The 15,350-nt window shown below is 46.4% G+C and overlaps 1 protein-coding gene across 1 annotated transcript in view; it reads left to right on the forward strand.

Annotated features, from left to right (window-relative positions):
- The window catches only part of Evc2 (EvC ciliary complex subunit 2), an 84,407-nt gene extending 69,852 nt beyond the window's left edge, over positions 1-14,555 (forward strand). The window contains exons 16-20 of the mRNA XM_051164847.1: positions 4,323-4,534; positions 6,447-6,534; positions 8,222-8,418; positions 11,409-11,510; positions 14,233-14,555. Coding sequence (XP_051020804.1) covers positions 4,323-4,534; positions 6,447-6,534; positions 8,222-8,418; positions 11,409-11,510; positions 14,233-14,500 — 867 coding nt within the window. The 3' untranslated portion in view covers positions 14,501-14,555. The remainder of the gene's footprint in view (positions 1-4,322; positions 4,535-6,446; positions 6,535-8,221; positions 8,419-11,408; positions 11,511-14,232) is intronic.
- The last annotated feature ends 795 nt before the right edge of the window (positions 14,556-15,350 follow it).

The following is a 15,350-nucleotide window of genomic DNA, read 5'->3' on the forward strand; positions in this document are numbered from 1 at the left end:
AACAACAAAAGTAAACTGGTTAGACTAGAGCAAAATTGGTGAATCTGTCATTGTCTTAGTTAAGGTTTCTATTGCTTCGAAGAGACACCACACAGGAACTCTTACAAAGAAAAAACATTTAGTTGGGGCTGGCTTGTATGGTTTAGAGGTTTAGTCCATCATCGTCATGGTGGGAAACATGGCAGCATGTAAGCAGACATGGTCCTGGAGAGGAGCTGAGAGCTCTACATCTGGATCAGCAGGCAGCAGGAAGAGAGAGTGACACTAGGCCTAGCTTGAGCTTCTGAAACCCCAAAGCCCACCCCCAGTGACACACTTCCTCCAACAAGGCCACACCTCCTAGTAGTGCCATTCCCTATGAGCCTCTGGGGACCATTTTCTTTCAAATCACCATAATCTTTGAGGTGGGAGACTTCAGCTCAATGGGGGAGGTGACAGGCTATGCTTGTGAGGCATGAGTGAAGGTGTAGACAGACAGCTGAGGGTGAGGGCTGCTCTCACACCCACATGCAAACCACAGCCAGCAAGCTGTAGAAGCACTCTGCAGCACACATCGTAGCCATGATGGTAACTGACTGTCTGATGTCATCTTGACTTCTTTTGACGAAGCAACTAAACTCAAATGTGTTAAAGAGACCACTATAAAGAATTAAACTATACTTCTGAATAGGTCCATGGTCAAAGAAGTAAAAAAAAAAAAAAAAGTTGAAAATACATGAAATCTTTTTAAAAAGATGTATCTATGGTATATCAAAATGTATAGCATTTGGGGAAAGCTTTTTAGAGGGGAATTTTGTCCTAAACTTCCATCAGAGAAGAAGTGCTCATCACAAAGGTCATGCATGTATCTTTTAAAAAGGACATGAAGTTGGCTGGGAGATAAGGACACTAAGAGGAATTGGAGGGAGGGAGTAGTGGATGGAATATATATATATATATATATATATATATATTCCATGTGTGTGTATGAAAAATTTCAATTTGGGCAGAAAGAAATAAACCCATATGGAGTGCAGCATAAATAAGGTATAAATCCAAACTGACATGGAGAGAATTAATAAAATAAAAAGTGGGGTACTTGGGAAAAAAATTAAAAACCTAATAAAATACACAGATCTCTGGTAAGGTTGACAATTAAAAATAGGCTAAAGGACAAATAAATACTATAGAGATTTTACAGGACTATAACCATAGATACAGTAGAGCTTTTAAAATTGGAATACTCTAAAGAACATTATATAGATAGATTTGAAGATAAATACAAAGGGAAGTTTTCTAAATAAATGTAATCAGTAAAAGCTGACTCTGGTAGGATAAAAAATATGTGTATAGTCTTAATGCCAGAAATAAGATTGCTTGGAAGCGTGTTAGCATTTTCCACCACTGTGAGGAAGTACAAGATGGATGAAGCATAAAGGAGAAAGGTTCACTTGGTCTTATGGTTTAAGAGACTTTAGTCTGCAGTTGGCTGGCTCTACTGCGTTCAGGCTGTGGTGAGGCATAGCATCCTGGCATGAGTACCTGGTAGAACAGAGAAGCTCACCTTATGGTGACCAGGAAGCAGACAAAGATAGCTAGAGGTGGCCAAGAGCAAGAGGTAGCCTTATTGATGGCATACCCTCAATGACCTACTTCCTCTAGCCAGGCCCTGCTTCTAGCTTCCCCACGTCTTAAAAATACCACCAAGTTATAAACTCATGAGCAGATCACACGCTGATTAGTTCAGCGCCCTCATATCTCAGCCATCAATCCACAAGCCGAGGTCCAGCCTTCAACACAGAAGCCTGGAGGAAGCACTCTGTCTCCAAACCATGAAAAGAAGTTACTTTCTTACTGACACAAATACATCCAGCCTTTGTATTTCTTAGGTTGTCGCCAGCAAACCAAAAAGTGTCTATTGTCTATTGCTGTGACAAAGCACCATGACCAAGGCAATTTACAAAAGAAAACATTTTAACTAGGTTGTTTCAGAGGGTTAGAGTGCATGGTGGCAGAGCAAAGGCTTGGTGGTGGAAACATCTTGATTCACAAGCGGGAAGCTGACACTGGAAACAGTATGGGTCTTTAAAAACCTCATACTCTGCCCCTCCTCCAACAGGACCACACCTTCTAATCCTTGCCCAACAGTTCTACCAACTGGGGACAACACGTATTCAGACATATGAGCCTGTGAGGGCCATTCCCACTCAAAACGTCATGTTTGTGCTCACATGTCCCTTGTGCTGGAATGAAGACCTCTCTGTTTACCTTGTTTTATTATTCTCAGATAACCTGGACACCAACAGGACACCCAGGTGGTACCAACCAGAACAGCCGATGGTGTGAACACAGTTGAATACTTTATGTGCAAAATAGTGATTAACATAACCCATCCACCTGTTAGAATAATTTAATCCATCATGGCCAGGCTGAGATTTTTGTTTTTTGATGTTTTTGTTTTTGTTTGTTCGTTTGTTTCAGGAATATAAGGAATTTCCAAGAATTTAACATGAGGACATTGGTGTACAAAACTTACTTGCTTAACAGGTTAGACAGTGAGGAAACCACCCACATGACCATTTCACCACATACAGAGGTCCTAGTGGACTTTAACATCCACTCAAGATGAAACGCCTCAGAAAATTAGTAACCGGAGGAAGCCTCCACAGAGCATCTGTCAAAACACATAACAAATGTTTCACTTGGAGGTGACTGGCATGGAGATGGGCCAGTGTCCCAAATTCTACTTGGAGGAGAAGAGCCTTTAAGATGAAAAGGCAGCCAGGCATGGTGGTGGACACCTTTAATCCCAGCACTCAGATCTCTGTGAGTCAAGACCAGCCTGGTCTACAAAAGGAGTTCTAGGATAATGGGGCTATGTAGTGAGATACTCTGTCTCAGAAAAAAAAATCTAAAACATATAACCCCCTCAAAAAAAAAACCCCAGGAAATTTAGAGAGATCATTTAGAGCATTTGGACAGCAAGACCCTAAGGCATCTGAGTGCCCAAGATGCCACTGCTGCTCACCTCAGATGCCCCACCTCGTCTTGACTACCTAGGGAACACAGCGCCTGCCTTTACCATTTCATCCATAGCTCCTTTAGGTAATGTGAGAGCTTCCCATCCCAGTTGCCTGCAAGGGGAGAAGCCTGCATTTTCCACATCCAAAGCAACCGACAGAAAAATCAGACCACACATTCTTTAGTTGGAGGTGAGGTAGTGGACAGGCTGGACCTTCCCCCTTTGTGCGGGGAGAGAAGGCAGCCTTCTCCATTCTCTATGAGAGTCCCATTCTGCACTGCGATTGTCTGTGCCAAGTACTTTCCCGTTGTAATGAGCTCCTTAGCTGTTAAGCATTTGGAGAACTTAAAAAGCATGAAATGAAAAGCTTTGGAAGAAACGATTCCTAAGGAGAGTCCATGGCGTGCATCTCATTCAGTGAACACTTTAGATTCCTTTTTTTGTGAAATTAACTATAAGAAGGTGCAGTGGGGACCCCGTGGAAAAGATGGGCAACTTTAAATGGGATGGGCTTACTCAGAGAGAAGGCCCAACCCCAGACTCATGGTCCTTGCTGTACTTGCAACTCCATGTCACTTGCTGAGCCTCCACTTCCAAGCCCAACAAGCTGGCTTCCTGTGTGTCACTGCCTTTGTGCTCCAGTCACTCTGTCGGATGATTCTGCCTGACCTTTCACACTTCCAGCTCGGCCACCCAGCATCACTGCTCTTAGGCACCTTGAGATTAAAAGGAAAGGTGGTGTTACTATTAGCCAACATTGCTTGGGCTAATGTCCAGGGCACATGAACAGTGTCTGAAACTTAGAGCAGGAGAAACCTCTTGTGAAGCACTATTATTGAGGTCTCTGGGTCTTACTTCCTGAAAGAATTCATTCCAGAAGCTCAGAAGTTTAAGCAGAAATAAATTTAGTAAAGCGAATCATGAACTCAAAAGAGAGACTGGAGTAGGCTGTCTCAAAGTGGGGGAGTAGTGCCTCAGAGGGTTCTGAGTCGTGGGTTTAAAATACATTTTTTTATGAATGCTTATGAGGTGTGTGGCATAGTCATAGCATGAGATGTCTCAAAAATATAGTATCTGTTCTCCCTTTGAACAGAGTCTCATGATCCTTTGAAAATGCAGACCCTTCATGAGTATACTTGGTGGCCGGGTTCTTTCCTTTTTGGTTTGGCCAGAACCTAACTTCAGCTTCAGGGATGTTTAAGCACAGATGGGCATCCTGATCCCTCTGGAGACAGAGCCATTAAGAGACTTGCCATGCTGCCTCAGTCACCTCCATAACGCCTGACATCAGTGGGACTCAAGGCAGCTCCTTCATCTGCAGGAACTGCAGGAACTGGAGAGGAGGGTGGAGGACCGGCTGGTGCAGCAGGAAGTAGCTGAGCAGCAGCACATCCTGGAGAGCTGGCAGCAGTGGGCAGCTGACGGGCCTGGGCTGAGCGAACCTGGGGAGATAGACCCTGAAAGGCAGGTGTCTGCCATCCTGCGGCAGGCCCTGAACAAGGGCCAGAAGCTACTGGAACAGCATCAGCAGAGGTAAGCGGCTGGTTCTCACTCGGAGTGGGACTGGCGTGGTGGGGTCCTTCTGGCCTGAGGGACCTGGCCTCTCACTTTCCTTTCTAAGGTGACATCCTCATGCTCTGCTATTATTGAAGCACACCAGCTTTCTTCTTCCTTAATAAATATATATTATATATAAATATATAAAAATAAATATTTAATAAATATAATAATATATTATTATATAATATATAATAAATATATAAATATTTATATAATGTTTTATATATTATTATATATAATAAATATATAATATATTATATATAATATGTAAATATTATATATAATAAATATATAAATATATATTTTAATATCACTGAGGTTTACTAATAATATTTTTTAACTTTTTAAAAACATTAAACAATTTGTGTGTGTTGTGTGTATATATGTATATGTGTGTGCATGTATGTGCCACAGCACATGTATGGAGGGCAGGGGATAACTTTCAGGAGTCTGTTCTCTGTTTCTACTATGTGGGTTCCGGGGCTTGAACTTGGGTCCCCATGCTTGGTGTCAAGTCTCTTTACCTGCTGTGCGGTCATCTCAAAAGGCTCCTTTAAATGTTTTTTTTTTTTTTTTTTTCAAGAGAGGGTTTCTCAGTGTAGCCCTGGCTGTCCTGAACTCACTCTGTAGACCAGGGTGGCCTTGAATTCAGAGATCCACCTGCCTCTGCCTCCAAAGAGTTAGGATTAAAGGCGTGCAACACCACAGCTGGCTCCTTTTAAACTTTATTTTCAAATAATTAGAGGAGATTAGAGAGAGGTCCCACATGTCCCTACCCAGCTTCGCCACCTGGAAGCATCTTAACACCCTTGTGGCACAGCGTCAGAGCCAGGACGTAGCTCTGGCATAGGAAGGGGTCTGTTCCGATTTCACTGAGCTGCAGAATTTTAGGCTCTGCCTCTGGAGAGCTGAAAAACAGACAGATCCCAACCATGTTTATTCTTTGCTTTTTTTTTTTTCACAATTAACATCACACAATTAGGTTTTACCTGTGGTGTCTCAGTGCTCCTGGAGAAATATCTTTCCTTGCTGCTCCCTAACTCCCCGTTGTGACTATGGTATCTATGTGTAAAGTAGCAGATAGAAACTGTACGCAGCATACACTGGCTGGGTTTTTAGAAACACACATTAACTGGAGGAAGCACTCCATTTGGTTTCTGGGTGAGGAAACTACAGTGATTTTGAGTTTGTTTCCTGGGTAAACACAACATTAAAGTGCAGTTTCACTGTATGGAATTAACTGACGGGGGGGCAGCGTGCTGAATGTCTGTCTGTCAGAGAGGGGTGAGCACAGATGTGTTGACTTGATGTAGGATGGGACTTTTAAAAAGTGACGACGATGATGACAACGACGATGATGATGATGCTCTCTTGCTCCCTGAAAGAATCTTCGGGAGACAGGGGTTGGGTTTGAGTTGAGCCTGTATGAGCCTTGGGTTGTGATAGCCAGTGGGACTGTGAGCCATCTGTGGCCTCGCCTTTGACACAGAGCCCACATAGTGGTACAAGCCTAAGCAAGGTGCCAGCTGGTCTCGCCACCAGAATAGGGTTGTCTGGCCATCTGTAGACAGTGTCTTTGGCTCTGCTTCAGCCCAGGGCAGGACAGATGTAGACCCCAGGTATTGGTCTTCCTGGCTCTAGGAGGGCCAAGACTGAGTTTTTAGAGCAGGTTCCGCAGAGCATCCGAGAGCCACAGAACCATTCTCGTTCAGCTCACAGCAGCTCTGCTCCTCTCTCAGCCTCCTGCACTCTGCAGGATGTGGTCCAGGTGAGCAGGGATTGGCCAGATCACAGGCCAGCCAATGCCACTTAAACAGCTAGCTGCACAAGCCTTTGGTTAGCTCCTTCGGCCCAGCTGGACCTCTGGGTTTTCTCTTCACTCTAGGGTGGAAGAGGAGCGGCAGAACAGTGCGGTGCTAGAAGATGCTCTGGAAAGCATGGAGGCTGACACCATGTCCAGCCTGTGCAGCCAGGTGAGAGGGCCTGTCCCCATCCATGGACGTTTTCCCATTCTCAGAGCCAACATCTTCCCCGTGACAGATGAGGATAGTCCAACCTTAGGCTCACAATCAGCCCAGGTCCCGACCTGATGATAGCTATGCTGTTGAGCCTCTTAGTCCCCTTACTGCCACCATGCCCTGTTTATAGTGAGGCCTGAGATGGCTTCATCTGGCTGATGTGTCTTTCTTGTCAATGTTCCCTACACACTATAGTGTAACAGCAATTTTTAGAGCAACATTCTCATAACCACTGTTCTTCACCCCAGCAGGGCAGATAGAGTGGGCTCTCCGTCTCCTCCTATCGTCCCTCTGCCCACTCATGAACTTTCTTCACATACAAATCGGTCAGAGTCTAAACACCTCTGGTTGGCTTTTCTGGACACCAAACTATTTCCCCCAGGCATTGCCATGTAAAATTAGGGAAGGGCTCTGGTTGGCCGGGGAGCGGGGGTCAACAATGGTCACCCAGCAACTGGGAGGAAAGGTGTTTATTCAGGTCCTGGTGGCACTTGGAGAACCCTTCACTCTTTGTTTAATTTTTGGGGGTTGGGGCAGGATAACACTCAAACCAGATAAAATAAACTCATGGCACTCCTGTGTCACCCCCTGAGTGTTGGGATTATAATCATGGGCCATCACAGTGGGCAAAGCCCAGCTCATTGTGTCCTCAACAAACCCTTTGCAACAGTAATGGTAGTCTCACTTTACAAATGAGAAATTTGAAGCACAAAGAGAAATAAAGGCATGGCCCAAAGACTTAGGATTTGGTCCAGTGAAGCTGGGTGTCCAGTGCAAGGTTTGAGAGGCGCACACTTGGCGCATTTTAAAGCTTTTCATTTTGAAATCATTTTGGCCTATTAGGGTTATAGAAAGTTACACCGTCCACCTTTTATTTCTTGATTCCTTGCCTTTGCCTGGGACCACATCAAATCTGGTATGAAACATTTATACAGCTTTCTATCCTGTTATCACAGTGGGGCCCTGTAACCACAACAAAGATACAGAGCTATCCAACCCAGCAGAGACCTCCCTGTATGTAATTTCGTAAGCCACTGCCACACTCACTGTCTCCAACCCCAGCAGCCACAGGTCTGTTTGTCATCTTTCCTCCATGTTCACCTATAGTACTGCATGCATGGCACTACGCAGCCTGTGTCCTGTGGAGACAGACCATCTCCACCCATCACAGAGTCTGTGAGCTCAGCAACCCTTCCTTTTTTTTATTGTTGTTGCTGAGTGGCCTTTCATGTGTCAGTGGAGCAGTGGTTCCTGGTCACCTGGGATATGGACACCCAGCTATTCCCAGAGCTTGCATTATCCCAAGGGTCTCCCTGAGGTGGAGGAGGAGATGGAGACATATGCCTAGCTGCTGTGATGCCGGCTGTGGCTCCTATGCCATGCTTCTGGCTCCACTGAAATGAGCTAACTCGGAAGGGGTGGGGGAGCTATTAGAGACATTGTGGGTACCAAGGCTGCTGACCAAAGACATTTTTTTTTGACAGCTTTGTGAATTCAGAATGTTTTCTAGGCTGAGCCACTGAAATATTTATCGCCCCAGGACAACGAAAACCTTGAGAATGTCATGAATTAGATATTGTAGCGCGGCATGCCTAAAGGGGGCCAAAAAGGCTTGAATTTCTTCCCTTTTGTGCTCCCCTAGGGACTGAGGCTGGTGTCATACCTCTCAAGGATGACAATGGTGCCCGGGAGCACACTGCTCCGGCTCCTGAGTGTGGTGCTTCCGGCAGCGTCTCACCCTCAGCTGCTGGGCCTGCTGGATACAGTCGGTGACAAGCACTCAGGCCACGGAGCAGAGAATGAGAGCAGTGGGGAGCAGGCTGAGCAGGGCAAGAGGAGGTGAGCTCTGGGCGCCCAGTGGGGGGGAGACAGGTGGGGTGGGGGGCGGGGTTTGCTGCCTGTAAAAGCCAGGTTTGACTCTCACAAGAAGAAGAAGAAGAAGAAGAAGAAGAAGAGGAGGAGGAGGAGGAGGAGGAGGAGGAGGAGGAGGAGGAGGAGGAGGAGGAGGAGAAGAAGAAGAAGAAGAAGAAGAAGAAGAAGAAGAAGAAGAAGAAGAAGAAGAAGATGATTGCTCTGACTCTCGATGCTCAGAGCTCGAGTCTTAGTAGCTCTGAGTAGTTGGTCCAGGACTTTCTATTTTTATCACCAACTTCCAGCCTCAAGAACATACATTTCTCTAGGGCCATTAGAATATTTATTAAACATTCCATTAAGAAGATATTAAAAGTACATAGAGAGAAACAGAAGAAAGTATTCATGGCTTTCCTGGTGGTTAAAAAAAATCGCTATTAGCATTTGATTATATTTCTTCTTTTGCAGCATGTTTCTCTGCCAAGTTTTATGACTCTGTGTGTGTGTGTGTGTGTGTTTTGGTGTGCATTGAAATGTATTTGTGTGTGTGTGCTTGCATGTATGCATGTATATTTGGCTTATAGTAATATGAATTGGCTATTGTTCGTCAATTTAAAATGGGGTTATGTTCTGACAAATGAATTATAAATGTATCTTCAGTGGACAGTGTGGCTAATGTGCCTCATGTGTCCAATGTCTGGGCCCAGCTGCAGGGCTCACATGTTGAGTGTCTCCTGTGGCTCATGGGAGAACTGCCCCTCCTGCAGCCCACACTCCAAAGGTGCCTGGAGAAGGCTGAAGTTCAGATTTCAAAGAATCATTTCTGTTGAATGCCTGTTCCCGGCCCACCTGCACAGAGTGAATACAAGTGAAGCCATCTTAGGTCAGGGCGGACAGGCTTATGCCGGGGTTCAGTGTGCACGTTGTGTGCACATCCTCGCTGTCTGCTGTTCGGACCCTTGCAGCAGAGCAAGTTTCCTTACTTGTACCTGGATCTTGTGCCTCTAGTTAGACTGCACTTCCTGATGTTTTTATGAATCTGAACATTATGCTTCTTGCTGACATGTTCCTAGATGTTAGTTTTGGTGACTTCACCAACAGTATGGCATAGTGGGTGTGACTGTCCCCTGTTCTGGAATATGCAGTTGGGGCCCATTTCTCTCTCTCTCACATACCCACCCTTAAGGGTGTTTATTAAGTGTTATGGTCCAGGTCTGAGTTGAGTCAGAAAAAGCTCCTCAAACGACAAGGCTGGGAAGATGCTTTTCACAAAGTCCTAAAGTCTGAAAACCATGTGTTCCATCCCTGGACTGGAAAGCGAGAACCATCTTCTGCAAAGTTGTCCTCTGAACACACCATGTCTTCCTACCATAGCATGCACATACACATAATGTGTATATATATTATAAATACATATATTTAATTTAAATAAGTAAAAGGAGGAAACATGGTATGGGGCAGGTTTGGGGAACTCTTAGCAGTGACATTGGAGACTAGAGTCTATGGCAACCACACCACAAGGTGAGTAAACAGATTGAAAAATTGTAGAAGACCCTGTGCAGAACCCCAAGCTCAGTCAGGATCCTTAGGCAGCTAGGATGGGCACCTGGCAGCTAGGAAGCTATTGGCATGGCCCAGAGTGTGCCTGAACAGGCGTCCTGAGGGACTTTGCTTTTCCTGACATAAAGGGGCAGTCTGTTTTCATCAATGGTAAGTTGGCAGAAGACAAAAAGAGTAGGCTGTGGTGAGTGAAGTCAGAATGAAGCAAAGGCTGGGTCAGGGCAGGAGTCTTAGAGGCCGGAAGAGCTGTCCTCATGCGTGTGGTCTAGCAGGGTTATCCGAGTCAGATTCGGGTGAGACCAGAGAGTGGGTGCGAGTATAGTAAGAAAGCTGGGCATGGATATAGCTGACTGAATGGCTGTGGCCAGAGGATGGCTGTGTGTTCTGAAGACCGGGTGCCGATGTGGCCAGAAAGCTGGGAAGTAAGCATGTCAAAAGGCCAGCTGTAGGTGTTGTCAGAGACTGGCTGTGGCTGTGGCTTCTGATTCTGTAGGTGTAGTCTCTGCATACTCCATTCTGAGGCCAGCTAATCTCCAAGGCTGTGAGGAGGTTGACAGACTGGACTGGGGTTCTGGAAGACTCAGACGGCTGTCATGAGATGACATGTGCCTTCCCTCTCTTCGCCCTGGCTCCTGGTCAGGTCCTGAAGAGTGAATGGTCACTCTTGGGACTCTGGGACCTGGTCATGACATGAGCTCAGAGTCTTGCATTTTAAGCAATAGAAGATGGACTGCAACAAGGAAAGAGCGGGTGTCCTGAGGGACATGTGGGATCTGGAGAGTTCCCCCCCCCCCCCCGTGTCCATTGCAGGAAGCACGCCATCAGAATGCTCTTTACTTCCTAGGAGGTAATGGACTCTTAAGAGCAACTGTCCCCATCCCTAGTTGAGTAGCTTGGAGTGACAGGCCTCTCAGTTCTGTGCAGGCTTGAACCCAAGGCCTCTGTCCCTTTCTTCAGCCTGGAGTTACACAGCCAGGCAGCCTCCAACACTCTGCCTGGCCAGCTTCCAAGCCTCCATGTTTGCATTCCTTTATCCACAGCACACCTCCAAGCTCTGAGTGTGTTCCTGTGTCTATGGCACCAGGACTCTGCGGAACATAAGAGAAAATCCTACCTACATTGAGTGTGCACCCTGGGGACAGGGGATGCAGGACTTAATGCGTGCCCTTGGGACACCCTCACAGGGCACCCTTCTTTGTACAGCTTGCCTCTGCCTGATTAATGCTGTCTGTCTCCACGTATGTTACCCTCCAGGCAGAAATTACCTGTGGACCAGGCTTGAGTGCCAACTCAACAAATCTTTCAGGGTTCTGGGTGGCAGCCAGAGGCCACCTCCAGGAGTGGAGCCCCATGGGTTTTTTTTTTTTTTAATTAGGCTTGATTCATTTTAAAACTGTAACGCCTTCCTTCTGCATCAGGAAACACCAGAGCTGGTGGCAAGCTTTGGACAGCAGGCTGAGAGCAGATTTGGTGAGTCAAGGACTGGAGAGGATGCTCTGGGCACGCAGGAAAAAGGAGAGGTGAGGAGTGGGGGCCTAGGGAGGTGGGGGTGGCCTGCTGGGGCACAGCCAGGTTGCTGGGGGAGGGGATAGGAAAAGTGGGAAAGTTCTTTCCCAGAAGGCAACACGCCCTGTTCTTGGTCTGACTTTAAAAGCTGAAGACAAGCCTGTAGCTCTCAGCAAGAGAATGTTCTCTTAACATTTATTAGCGTTTTAATTACTGTATTTATTTTAGCTAATGGCAGGTTTTAATCAGGTATAATTAGAAAAAGAATAATTCCTTAGAGTTCTTCAGACTTTACTGTTCCCAAATCCCTTTTGCGTCTTGTTACCCCAAGCCTTCCATAAAGTGGAGACGATAAAACCAAAGCTCAGGGAGGTCCCTAAGGTCCCTAGGGAGGTTCAGTACAGAGGCCCAGGACTGCAGCTGAGTGTGTGGGTGGGGCGGGGTGGGGCATGGGTTTGGGGCTGTCAAACTCACTCTCCACTTGCGTGAACGTCCAAGCTTGCCTCTTCCCACCTGGTGCCTGTCTCTTTTGGCTGTGATCTCTGCACAGAGATCTCAGAGAGAAGAAGGGCAGGCCATTTCACATTGCCACAGGCCATGGAGCAAGGGTCTCCTGTAGTTCCAAATAGAGGACACTAGAAAAATGTCACCTTAGGTGGCATGTAGTGGCTTAAAAAGTGACATTCTGATACTGGCGTGGTGGCTCAGTTCATCAGGTGCCTGCCATGCATTCATGAAGACCTGCGTTCAGATGCCCACCTTCCCAGTTAAATGCTGGGCACAGTGGCGAGGACCTATTATGCCAATCCTGGGGAGGCAGGGACAGGAGGATTGCTGGAGCTCACTGGTCAACCAGCCTGGCCAATTGGTGAGCTCCATGTTCAAGGAGGGACCCTATCTCAAAAATCAAGGTGATTGTGGACAACATCAGAAGTCACTCTGGTCTATGCAGGCATATACACATGTGTATGCACCCAGAGGAACATGCACATATACCACATACATGTACACACAAAGTTATGCAGCTGGCTTAAAAAGTATCACCCTCTGTTTGCTTGGAATCCATGACTGTCTAAGCCCTGCCCTTCTGTAGTTTCTCAGAGTTGAAGGCCCTGAGACTCCATGCTATGGACTGTCTGGTATGGAAAGCACAGAGCTATTGATAATAGATTGGATATCAGAATACAGCACCCAAGAAATAACATCAGGATGTCGGGCAGGAGAATTCAACTCAAGTCCAAACCAGAAAGGGCATTGATCTGCCTAGTTGTAAGGTGTTCCCAATGCACCCATGCTGTGCTGTGCTGATGGCATAGAGTAGGTACCAACATGAGAAGCCTTGGTCCCAACCTCCAGCAACAGATGATGGCAGAGAGAACCAATTCCCAAGTTCAGCACAAGGGAGTGCTGGCAGTGGAGCTAAACTTACACAGCACCTCAGGGAGGGCCAGTGAGCTCCCAGGTGGACCCTATTGATTTGGCCTTTCACTACACTCCTTGGATCCAGGAGAGCATCCTGTGGCTTTAAGGTCACATATAGCTCCCAGGAACAATTATAATAGCAACAGTGACACCCAGGGGTCCAGGGACAGAATTCCAGAAGATCTGTCATGAGAATTCCTAAGCCTGCCACAGTCTATCTTAGATACATTCTACCCAACTTCTCACAGTTGTCTGTAGCCTATTTCCAGGGTGAGATCTGTGGGGTATGTTTTTAAGTATTTAACAGAGATCTGGTGGGTGCATAGTGGAGACAGAGGGAACTTTGCCTGTTTCCATAGTGCAAATATCCCTGGGCAACAAGCTAACAGTGTACAGTGGGCTCACAAGACTTCTGAACCTTTCACACTATGAGCCAGTGAAGGTGGCCAGCAGTATACCCTACTACAGATTTCATTCATAACCAGTGACCAGGGAAGAGAAAAACAACAACAACCACAACAACAACTGATGGTACTTAGGGCCGGGAGAGATGGGTCAGTGGTTAAAAGTGTTTGCTGATTGTGGTGGTTTGAATGAGAATGGCTCCCATAGGCTCATATATTTGAATTCTTAGTCACCAGGGAATGGCACTATTTGAAAGGATTAGAAGGATTAAGAGCTGTGGCCTTATTGGAAGAAATGTGGCACTGGGAGTGAGCTTGGAGGTTTTAAAAGCCCAAAGCAGGCCAGTTCTCTCTCTCTCTCTCTCTCTCTCTCTCTCTCTCTCTCTCTCTCTCTCTCTCTCTCTCTGTCTGTCTCTCTCTGTCTCTCTCTCTTAGCCTGAGGGTCACCATGTAGCCTCCACTACTGCTTTAGCACCATGTTTGCCACCAAGCTCCTGCCATGATGATAATGGACTAAACCCTTAAAACTGTAAGCACATCTCCAGTTAAATGCTTTCTTTTATAAGGATTATCTTGGTCAGAGTGTCTCTTCACAGTAATAGAACAGTGACTACAACATTGCTCTTGACAGGACTGGAATTTGGTTCCCGGCACCCATATTGAACAGCTCACAATAGCCTGTAACTCCAGCTCCAGGGGATCCATTGACATTTTCTGGCCTCTGTGGGCAGTATACAAACCTGGCACACACAGAAGCATATAAATTAAAAAAAAAATAAAGTAAAATGAAATAGGCATTTATTTGGAATATCAGGACCTAACGGGGTGGCCTCCTGGGGAAATGTCAGAATAGTAAGGAGAGACAGAATGGCCCCAGAATGCAGAATCTGACCTTCTTTTCCCTATGTAGCTTATTGAAGAAGATATACATTCCTGTCCAGGAGAGGGTGATGTTCCCTGGGAAAGGAAGCTGGCCACACCTGTCCCTAGAGCCCATTGGAGAACTAGCACCCATCCCCATCGCAGGGGCAGACACCATGGACCTATTAAACACAGGAGAGAAGATCTTTGTATTCCGAAGCCCGCAGGAGCCTGAGATCTCATTGCGCGTTCCTCCCAGGAAGAAAAAGAATTTTCTGAATGCCAAGAAGGCCAGCAGGGCCTTGGGCTTGGACTGACCCAAGGGGAAGCACCAGGAAGTGGTCTCAAGCCAGGTGCATCATACTTCTGGCCACCTGGGTTGGTCTGTCTGTCAGTAGCATACAGCTTGCAGTATATACACGCTTGCCGCACAGACGACGCCACACACATTGGCTCTGCAGTCCTTGGTCCAGTCTCTTTTGTGCCATGGGACATAAACACACCTTCCTTCTAAGTCTACATTACCAAGATTTAAAGGGGGCCCATCTCACCCCGCTCACCCCATCTTCTTCACACAGAATTCTCCCTGTTGCTGGGCTGGGTCCTTGCCAGTTTATATAAGGAAGGCGCAGCTCTCTGTTGTTATGTGTGTTACATGTTCTGTTTTTCATAAAGGAAAGTTTAAAAATGAATTCATAAGAGTGGAACTCATTTTTGCTTTATGTGGGGGGCAATTTGTGGTTGGTTTCCTCTGTGCTTTGGCTGCCAGGGTGGGCTCCTACAGAAAGACCCACCCTTTCCTGTAGAGGGATTTTAATCCAGCAACATGGCTACTCTGGCTGGAATACAGACATGCCCTTAGTACATACCTTTAATCCCAAACAATGAAGCTAAAGTTGGTTTGTAGAAGGAAGCACCCATGTTTTAAAGTAGCAGCACACACGTTGAGAGGCAGACAAAATGATGAGTTAGAGAAAGACTTGACAGACTAGGATATGCCCAACTCTCAGGAGAACAGAGAGGAAAGAGAGAGCAGTACAGAGTGAGAGGAGGAGGAGGCAGTTTTACAGGGAGAGTTTTATAGAGACAGGTTGAAGAGAGAACAAGCTACACACAAGTGAAGACAGAACAAGCCAGAGAATGAGAAGGAGCCAGAAGACTAGAACA

The sequence above is a fragment of the Acomys russatus genome, chromosome 22 (assembly GCF_903995435.1).
Source record: "Acomys russatus chromosome 22, mAcoRus1.1, whole genome shotgun sequence".
In the NCBI taxonomy this organism is placed as follows: Eukaryota; Metazoa; Chordata; class Mammalia; order Rodentia; family Muridae; genus Acomys; species Acomys russatus.